This window comes from Martes martes (assembly GCF_963455335.1).
Source record: "Martes martes genome assembly, chromosome: X".
Taxonomy (NCBI): Eukaryota; Metazoa; Chordata; class Mammalia; order Carnivora; family Mustelidae; genus Martes; species Martes martes.
The window spans coordinates 55984797-55994911 of record NC_137897.1 but is presented as its reverse complement, the minus strand read 5'-3'; the positions used below and the strand labels follow the sequence as shown (position 1 = coordinate 55994911).

General features: G+C 53.9%; 1 protein-coding gene across 2 annotated transcripts; it reads right to left on the bottom strand.

Moving 5' to 3' along the window:
- Positions 1 to 1845: 1845 nt before the first annotated feature.
- On the bottom strand, positions 1846 to 9372 carry GJB1 (gap junction protein beta 1). 2 transcript variants are annotated; one of them, XM_080795239.1, is made up of 2 exons: positions 9270 to 9372; positions 1846 to 3402 (listed from the first exon to the last, which is right to left on the bottom strand). In XM_080795239.1, exon 2 carries the CDS (start codon positions 3384 to 3386, stop codon positions 2535 to 2537), a length of 852 nt encoding a protein of 283 aa, XP_080651365.1. In that variant the 5' UTR covers positions 3387 to 3402; positions 9270 to 9372; the 3' UTR covers positions 1846 to 2534. The 2 variants fall into 2 exon arrangements, with proteins under 2 accessions (XP_080651365.1, XP_080651366.1); XM_080795240.1 differs by lacking the exon at positions 9270 to 9372 and adding an exon at positions 6921 to 7978.
- Between the last annotated feature and the right edge of the window lie 743 nt (positions 9373 to 10115).

The following is a 10115-nucleotide window of genomic DNA, read 5'->3' as shown; positions in this document are numbered from 1 at the left end:
CTCCTCCCTCCCTGCAACACTGTGCACTCCAGCTCCCCCAGGGTCCTTTGGTTTGCTCCCATCTGGTTCCCAGGACACAAGGGTAAGTGTCCTCTCTTTGGCGGTAGAGCCGGCTGGTGGCTTTATTGTCCCACCACTGCCCCCTTGAGAGGAAAGCCTTGATCTGGAGTTGGAGCCTCTTTCCAAAGGGAGGTTCTCACAGAATCATTTGAAGAGAAACTAGGTAGTTGAGGCGGTGATGGATTGCGCGGTTCTCCACGTGGGGAGGGCAAGAGGCTCTTGTGTGGAACTAGCAGGACATTTTTAAAGAGAAAATCTTTTTCCTGGTGGCCTTCTGGACAGAGAAGAGATGCTCTGTGTTCCTTGTGCTCTGGTGTGTGTGTGGGGGGGTAGGATTTTGATAAGAAAAGGAATCTCTCCCACCATGGGAGGCCTGGGGGTGGGGAACCTCTCTTCTCACGGGATATGGTGTCGCTTTCTAAAGAGAAAGGACTTTTTTTTCTTTTTCAGAAAAGAAATCTCTCTTAAGAAAAGGGGAAGCTGTCTCTCAGGAATTGCCGAGGGTGGGGGGAAAGGCTTACTCTCTCCTTTCTTTACTAAAGGAGAAACCTCCTCAAATCAGGAAACATTCCCTGCTTTCTGTCTGAAGGGGAAAGACTGTTTCTAGAGGAGAACAATTCTGATAAGAGAAAATGCATGATTCTCTCTTCCTTTCTGATGCACTTGTCACACAGAGTCATGGTACTCTGACAGGGAGTGGCAAACCATTTTTTCTGTTAAAAGGTAGGGGAACTGAGGCTAGAAACTTGCTGGAGGTGGGGGTGGGGAATCTTTTACTCTGATGACTCCCTGGTGAGGGCAGTGACTCTGAGATGGGGAAACCCCTGTGAGTCTGGGGAAGCCTCTTGGGAATCCCAGAAGCCCAGAGTGCTAAAGGGAGCTCAACCGAGTAATGGGCCTGCCTTTTTTTGCTCACAGGGAAACTGAGGCTTGGGAAAGCGAATGTCTTACTCCTAAGTGATGGAACTAGGACTTGAACCCAGCTTGGTCAAGTCCCAGCTTGGGGCTTTTCCCATTATAGCTGCCAGGGGGTGGGGAGGCTACCTGCTGCTTGGGAGTGAGGAGAGATGCCCCTGCACCATGAAAGGTCTGACCTGCGTTTGGAGACATCTCTGGGATGGGAGGCATTGATACCTGAGGGAAGGCAACTGGGGACGAGAGTAGAATTGGGGGCTGTGTCCAATCCAGGTAGAGGGGTCAGAGTCCTGGTGCAGTCCAGCAGGTGGCTTATGGCGGCAGTGAGCACCTGAGTTTCAAGGGAGGAAGGGGGCTATTTCTCCCAAGAGCTCGGGAGAGGGGCCCTCGCCCAGGGAACACGTGCTACCTTCTCGGACTTGCAAAATCTCTCTATCATTTCCTGTCTCTCCAAATGGAGTTGCCATTTTAATGTTTTTCAAATCAGAGGAAGGGGCCCAAGGAAACCTCTTGAGGTAATGTAAATGTTTTATAATATATTGCGGCCGTGTTTACAAAACTGCACGCACTTGTGAACACTCCATAAACTATACTTAGAATGGATGAAAAAAATAAGAGAAAAGGAAGGGGGTCAGGGCACCTGGTCCCCATAAAGCTGTGATTAAAAAATTTTTAAGCCCCCCCAAACCAAAAGCCAAACCCAAACCAAACCAACCCCCACAAAAAAAAAAAATGAGGCAAGAACGGCTCAGGGTCTCACTACTTCTGTTGCCCATTGCTTTCTAGATCAGCAAAAATCCAAGGCCAGCTCATCCAGGGGGAGGTCAGAGGTTGCAGGAGAAAGAACTTGACAAACACACAAGCCACCTCTTCGTTTACTGTAAAATCCTGTTTAATGTGTAACATTTCAGGCACAGAGAGGCCTTGGGAATGAGAGGCAAAGGCGGTCCTAACCAACCCCCACTCCAACTTATCTGCCTGCTCCTCCCTCCCTAATTCCTCCATCCCAGACATGTCTTCCTTCTCCTTGTGGCCCGCAAAGTGCTGTTCCTCCTTTTCTCGCCTTGACTACCCTCCCTTCTCCACCCACATGTCCAGAGCACCTTCCTTCCATTCTACTTGCCCACGTCCCTCCCTGCTGATGTGACTCCAGAAATAGGGTATCTGACAACATGGGGTTAAGATTAGTTTCATAATTGGAGATGCTGTCAGAGCATCATATCTCTTATACCCCAGTGGCCCCAGGAAGAGGGAGAGGGAAGCGGAAAGGGGGTACAGGCAAGAAGAACCGCCCCCTGCCCCCTCACCCCACCCTTGAGCACTGGCCTGGCCAGCCTCGGGCTCCCCACCCCTCTGGCCCCCCAGACAGAAGGCGGGGTGGGGGGGGGGAGGAAGGGAAACCAGGGCGGAAAGGGAGATTTCCATTGATCTGCAGTCCCTAGCAGGCAGAGGCCCGCACCCCAGCAGGGGAGAAGGAGGGGCAGGGCCAGAGGCAGGGGGATGGGGGGATGGGGGAAAGGGGGAGGGGTGCAGGAGGGGAGGTTGCCTTGTGTGTGGCATCAGCAGGCCGAGCAGCGGTCGCTCTTCTCAGCCAGCCCGGCCCCGGTGCCAGGGCTGCGGCGCAGTATGTCTTTCAGGGAGCCGTCCTGCTCACTCAGCAACTTGTTGATCTCATTCTGCTTGTACTCAGGTGAGAGGCGGTGGCCGAAGCCGGAGCCCTTGCGGGAGGGCGGATTGGAGCGGCGCTGGGCTCGGCGGGCACAGGCCCGGATGATGAGGTACACCACCTCGGCCACGTTGAGGATGATGCAGATGCCCGAGGCGGCCAGCATGAAGACTGTGAAGACGGTTTTCTCGGTGGGCCGGGACACGAAGCAGTCCACCGTGTTGGGGCAGGGGTAGGCCTCACACTTGACCAGCCGCACCATGGCGTAGCCGGGGTAGAGCAGGTAGAAGACATACATGAAGGCGGCCTCAAACAGCAGCCGGAAGACCACGCTGATGACGTAGGTCCACCACAGCGTCCCTGAGATGTGGACCTTGTGCCTCTTGACCTCCTCCAGGTGCAGGGGGTCCGCGTGACCCTCGAGTCGCAGCATCTTCTTTTCTATGTGCTGCTGGTGAGCCACGTGCATCGCCACGAGGAGAGCTGGGGTCGACACCAAGATGAGCTGCAGAGACCACAGGCGCACGTGGGAAATGGGGAAGAAGTGGTCGTAGCAGACGCTGTTGCAGCCGGGCTGCAGGGTGTTGCAGATGAAGGAGGACTTCTCATCACCCCACACGCTCTCGGCGGCCACCACCAGCACCATGATCCTGAAGATGAAGATGACCGACAGCCATACGCGACCAATGGCGGTAGAATGCCGGTTCACGCCACTGAGCAATGTGTACAAACCGGTCCAGTTCATCCTGCCTCATTCACACCTGCAAAAGATGAGCCACAAAGCGAGCTGGCAGAAAGCTGGGGCAGAAAGCTGGGCAGCGTGACATGGCTTGACACACACACCCACCCCCGCCACCCCTGTCACCCCTTCCAAGAGCCAGTGACAGGAAGGGAAGAAAGATGGTCATTGCTTTCCTCATCACCCCACATCCCTTGCCAGCCTCTCTTCTTCCTCTTCCTCCTCTTCTTCCTCCTCCTCCTCACTTGACTTGACCTCTCTGAAGCCCATCTCCCTTCTTTGCTTTCGTCCAACATTCTTTCCTCTCCAGAGCCCCTTTCTTTACCAGGTCCATTTTGTTCTGCCCTCGGCCATTCTCTTTAGCTCTCCATCCCCCAGCTCCTTAGCTCCGGACCTGGGGCGAGCCCAACAAAGCCCATTACCTTGGGGAGCGCCTATCCCTGAGGCCACCCAGACAGGTCCCCTATGGTCTCATGTCTGTGCAGGGGGAGTGGTCCCTGGGTCTGCGCCTGCGTTCCAATTCATCGCCGCCCGGTGCTGGGGAGTCATATGCTGCTTTATACCCAGTGTCTGCACAATGGGACCTTTGTGGGGCTCTGAACAACGCCCTTTAGAATTCAGATCAAACGCCCTGACTTCCGCCCACCCTACACACAGAGCACTTGTGTCCCAGCGCCGGACACCCAGCCTGCACCCACCTGTTCTGTGCCCGCCCGGTCCATCGCCGCACCCGCCCCACAGCCCCACCAGAAGAATGGCCACGGTGGGGGGGTGGGGGCGAGATGGAACAAAGACAGGTGCATGTAAGAGGGGACCCAAGGGGACCAGGAGGCTCTGGGCCGAGGCCGTCGCCCATGACTCTACTAGAAACTTAGGGTCAGCGGGATTTTTCCTTGGTTGAGATCCCTTGCACGGTATGTATGGGTGAGCTCACTCATATGTCTCAAGCCAGAAACCGTGTTAAGCTTTTTCCCATACATTCTTCCTTTGGACCCGTTCAGCAAGCCTCCAAGGACTTTACCCCAGTCTTTCCAGCTGAGGAGGCCGAAGCTCAGATACATTAAGTAACTTACTCAAGGTCACACAGCTAAGAAGTGTTAGAGGAGGATGAAACAGACAAGCATCTGAAGCCGAGGTGTAGGCTCTTTCCCCGGCTGGCCCTTCATCCTTTTCACAGCCAGTGTCACCCAAGCCAGCCGTTAGGAACAACGACAACTGGGTGTTATACGAGAACAATGAATCATGGAACACTACATCAAAAACTAATGATGTACGGTGACTAACATAACAAAAAAAAAAGGACGACGACAACAAGAGCAAGGGTTAATGCTCCCCACGAGAGCGCAAGAAACATGGCAGCTGCGGACCCCTGAGTACTTTCCAGCTCCAGTGTCACGGAGCAAACCCTCACCATCTCTCCTTGAGCTTCAGGTGCCAGGTGGGCACACGATGAGGACAAACCAGAGTGAGAAAGCAAAAGTTAACAAGCAAACAGAAGGCTGGAAGATGGGACAGGGAAGAGTCACATGCTTTTGGGTTTGAATCTGGGTTCTTTGCCTAACACGACTGTGGGCTAGCTCCTGACCTCCTCTGAGCTTGCTCCCTCATCTATAAATGGGTTGTTAATACCTAGGGTTAGGGGCGCCTGGGTGACTTAGTGGTTAAGCGTCTGCCTTCGGTTCAGGTCATGATCCTGGGGTCCTGGGATTGAGGCCTGCATTGGGCTCTCTGCTCAGCAGGGAGCCTGCTTCTCCCTCTCCCATTTGCCCTGTTTGTGTTCCTTCTCTTGCTGTCTTTCTCTCTCTCTCTCTCTCTCTGTGTGTGTCAAATAAATAAATAAATAATCTTTAATACCCAGGGTCATTGTGAGCTTAGTGAAGCCACCTGCAACAAGTTCCCAGCTCAGCTCCAGTTTCATAGATGATGATCAAGGGAGATAAGCACCTAATCAGGAAGAGAAAACATGTTGTTTCGGGGGACTGGGTGGTCTGCGAAACCCAATGTCCCACTTTTTGTTTCCCAGTGCTGCCCTTGACGTAGGCGTCTGTCCGGAGATAGAACAGGCTGTTCTGCCCTGCCCGCACCCCCCCCCCAATCAAATGTACATTGTAACCTCCTGGTTTCCTGAGCCTGCCAGTAGCTCTAGGGAAGAAACTCCCCTCCAAGCAGCGGGGGTAAAGAAGGCCTCCTCCTCTCCCCCATCTCCTACCACTTCTGCCACTAAGTTGAGCCGAGTAGATGATGCTGGAAGCAGGGAACTGGGTGTGAGGAGAGCACACAGGTCTGGACCTGTGGGAAATGTGGGGCATTTCCTGCCCCTGTACAGGGACAGTGGTGGTGGTAGAAGCCCCGCATCGACACTGGGGTGCTCCTCTCTGCTGGAGGGGGGGATATTAGCCATGGAAAAGTTGGGGAATGGGATGAAAGAACCCGGGGAACAAAGGGATGGTCCACGGGACACAGGGTACTTTTCTGAACAAGGTCTTCTTTTCTCATTTAACTTAAAATAACAATTTTTTAAAAAAGCCTCACTGATTTCATGCTGGGGCTTAAACCAGAATGGAGAAGTAGGAACACGGGTGCCCTTTCTGCTCAGCCCCGGGTTCTGAAGGCAGGGCTGCTGCTGAAGGCCCAGTGGTTGACGGTAAAGAAATGCCTCATCTGGTGACACACGTTGGATTCACAAACCGGTGGTCAAGGAACATTATGAAGAGTAACCATTCACGGGTGGGAGGTTGGGGGAGCCAGGTGGTGGCTATTAGGGAGGGCACGCATTGCATGGAGCACTGGGTATGGTGCAAAAACAATGAATACTGTTACGCTGAAAAGAAATTAAAAAAATAAAATAAAAAATGATGAAAAAAAAAAAGAGTAACCATTTACTGAGCACCTGTGAGGCCAGGCCTTGCACGAGCATGACCTCCTGTGAAGCTCAGAACAATCCCGTGAGGTGGGTGTTGCTTTTAATCCTTGCGTCACCCAAGAGGAAAGTGAGGTAAAGAAAGGTGAAGGGGCTTGCCCAAGGGTCACACGGGTCAATGCAGTTAGTGTGTGATGGAAGTGGGACTGGAGCCGGGCCGAGCTGACTCCAGAGCCCATGCTTTTGCCCATAAGCTCGACCATCTTGGCTAGAATTATAATCTTTCTTTCTATGAGTGTTTGTATTTTTTATTCGTTTTTTGAGAGACAGAGAGAGAGTGAGAGAGTGTGTGGGCCAGCGGGTGGCAGGCTAGACAGAGGGAGAGGGAGAGAGAGAGAATCTGAAGCAGGCTCCACCCCCAGCACAAAGCCTGACGCCGGTCTTGATCTCACAACCTCGAGATCATGACCTGAGCCGAAACCGAGTCCGGCGCTTCACCAACTGAACCACCCAGTCGCCCGTCTGTGAGTATTTTTTAGAAACAAAGAGATTCAAAACTGGTCTGGCTTGTAGTCTCTTCTAGCCCCTTCTCCCGTTTCCTATGGACTGGTAACTCTTCCTCCTCTTCCCTCCCAGGGCTTTCCACTGCCTCCTGATCTATTCCGATTTCCCTGCCTTACCTTTCTGCGGCGGCTTCCTCAGACTCCAGACCACGCTCGAGCTGTTCTCTCTGCAGCTCAGGGGTGCTCCTCGTTCGGCCTGGCCGCTGCTGAATTTCTAGGCTCTTGGAGCTCTTCACTCCCATTTTGCGCCCTCTGGGATGTAACCAGTGAGCTCCCTTTGGGGCCCCTAAGCACCCTCGTGTGGGCACTGGGATCTCGGTTTTTGCTCTCCCCTTGGGATGGAGAGTTTATCCCTATGTCAACATCAGCACCTCAAGGGTTTCATTCTAAAAACATCCAGGGGGAGGGACCTGATTTTGAAATCCAAACCGCCTTTGTGACTTTGGGTTAAAGTCCAAGTATTGATATGCTCTGCATTGCTCCAGACCTGTTTTTGCTCTCATGCTCTCATGTTTAATTAGACAAGACTCCCCTGGCTCTGTCAGGCCCTGGCCTCGTCCTCGGATTCTGAATTGCCCAGGCACCCAAGCACAGCTCAAGATCTGGAGTTCGCACCTAGTCCACACAACCATCCTGTAATGGTATCCCCATTTTTCAGACAAAGAAGTTGAGGCTCAGAGAGGTTAAATAACTTGATTCAATGGCAACTCTGCGAAATGGTAGAGTCAGGTTTCCGATTTCATTTCTTCTCACCTCAAAGCCTTTGTACCTCGCACCACCTTGGACAGCCTCCCTTAGTCTGCATTCTCACTGAGACCTGGCCCATAGCTCAGAACTTCGACCCCTTTCCACGTATGCTCACGTGCATGGGCACGTGCACACACACGCACACACACGAAGATGTGTGCCCATACCCTTTCATGAGCTCTCTGTCTCTCTCTCTCTCTTTCTGCCCCCACCTCTTCCCTGTCCCTCCTTCCAACTACAGGAAATCCTGGCGTTTTTTTGGGTTCGGGAAGAAGGCCCTAGTTGGACTGGATGAGGTTCTGTTCAGCCTCGCATTCCACACATCCTCCCCCCCCCGGCTTCACAAGCAGGCTCTGGCCAGGAAAGGACAAGGGGCTTTCTTTGGGATTTCTTCTGGAATTTCAGGTTGCCTTCATCATCAGTGTGGTGTGGCCAAGGCCAAACTTCTCCAGCCCTCTCCCTCTTCCCCCACCCTGCCTCCACCCTGTGGGCCCAGGACACCTCAGGCACTTTGCTTGTCCTCTCCACCCTGCCACATATACTGTAACCAGGCTAGGGTCAGAGTCACTCTAGCTCATTCCACTTTTCTCCTTCCCTCCCTTGGGTATGGTCTTTTCCTAGGAACTGGTAACTGACAAGCTCGCTTACTCTGCAGACTACACCCTCCTATTCCTCTGTCAACTATCTGACTTCCTGTTGCTCCCTACTTGGGCTTTATTATAACCTAACAGCCACCATTTATGGAATGCCCATAGTGTTCCAGGAGCTGGATGTTCATTAACTCCTATCCTCACAACAAGCCTGTGAGCTGTGGCTTGTTGTCTCCAGTTCCCAGATGGGGCCACGGAGGCTCAGAGTAACTTATGACACAGCTGGTCAGCAAGTCCTGGAGCCCAACTTAGGGGCTCCCCGCCAATGCGTGGGTCCCTTGCCCATTGCTCTGCTGCGTCTTCAAATGGAAGTCTCTCCATCCTAACCCTTCTTGTCTAAAGCCTCCTCTCCCCACCTCCTTTTCTAAGTCCATGTGCTCTGCCATGCTGTCCCCAACAGCTGGAACAACTTCCAAACAGCTGTGGGGCCTCCCCTCCTTTAGATCTCCAGATCACCCGTTACTCATGGCTCAGCTTGAGTCTGCCTACCTCCCTCAAGAAAACAGAAAGCCACGCTCCCAAATCCCAGCCCCGTCAGCCTTCCCTGTGCCCCTGCTGAGTGCCTTGTGTTCAACCGTCCGCAACCCCAGGCTGGTTGCGTGCCTGGTTTGCCTTCCAGTCAGGGAAGGAGCACAGCACCTGGCAGTGCCCAACGGTCCACCGAACCCTAACCATCTCTGGCAGGAAGCGTCTTAAAGAGATGAACTTGGCCACCCTGGGCCTGGGGGGAGGGGGGCTCAAGTCTTCCTGGGAATTCAGCCCTGTGAGGATGAAGGGAATCCACAGCTGGGGGGAAAAGGGCGGGGAGAAGAGAAGCCACTCTGAGCTCGGAAAGAGGATAACAGTTGAAGGCTCCAGAGAGAGGCTGAGCAAGCCTGGCACTCGGCAGGAGGGGTCTCACTCTACCCAGAGGGAAGCGCAGAAGGGACCTAAGTGGCTTAATGCTGAGGCCAAGGGAAGGCAAAGCCCAGGCCTCTCCCTAGCCCCCATTTCTGCCCTCTGCACAACCCCCCATGCCACACCAGCTCCCCCTCCCCAGCCCACCTCCCCCTGTCCCCAGCTTCCTCACCTGGCTGCCGTTGCCCTTTCCCAGGGAATGTCTGCAGGCGTGTCTGCTCTGTGCCACTAGGTACTGTCAGCCCAGTCCAGGGGAGGGACAAAGAGCCCAGGGCCCGAGCCAGATATGGCCCACAGCCCAAGAGGAACCAGACAAACATTAACCAGCCCCGCCTTCCTCCCACACACAATCATTAAATAGGATTGATCCCCTGAGCTCCCAACGCATTTCTCGAGACAGATCACAGAGACTGGAGTTGCTGCCCCGTCCCAGAGGCATCACTGTCACCCACGTGGCCACGTTCAGCCCATCTGGGAGGCTAACCTGGACCTGGGCTCCTTAACAGGCCTCGGGCTTCCCCCATCCCCTGGCTACAGGTAGATCCAGTGTGTGGGCGAGTTGCAGAGAGGGCTGCTGCCCTGGATGCCATCCCTTCCAGGTCCCAGCCTCTAGAATGATAACGACTATGGGGAGAGAAGAAGACGTGGACGGTGCCTCCTGGCACCTTGCAGTCAAGGCGAGGGGGAAGGGACTGCTTCCCCCAGACGGCAAGACCACAATGCTCTGTGTCCCGAGTGGCTGGGGATGGAACAATGCATTTCCAACCCTATGCCACCACCCATTGCCTTCTACCCTTAGGGCCAAGGCAGTTGAGCCGCAAAGCATATGAGGTGTGGCAATAGTTCTTGGCAATCATTAAGGTAAACAGAGTGTCAACCATTAACTGAAGGGTCAGTCCAGTTTGAAGGAGGGTTTACCCGAAGACCCTGCGAATTCTGTGGCCTGAGTGGCCATGGAGAAAGAAGTGAAGTCAATAGAAACTGGTCCCCTGGCTTCTGCTCTTCACCGCAGCCCAAG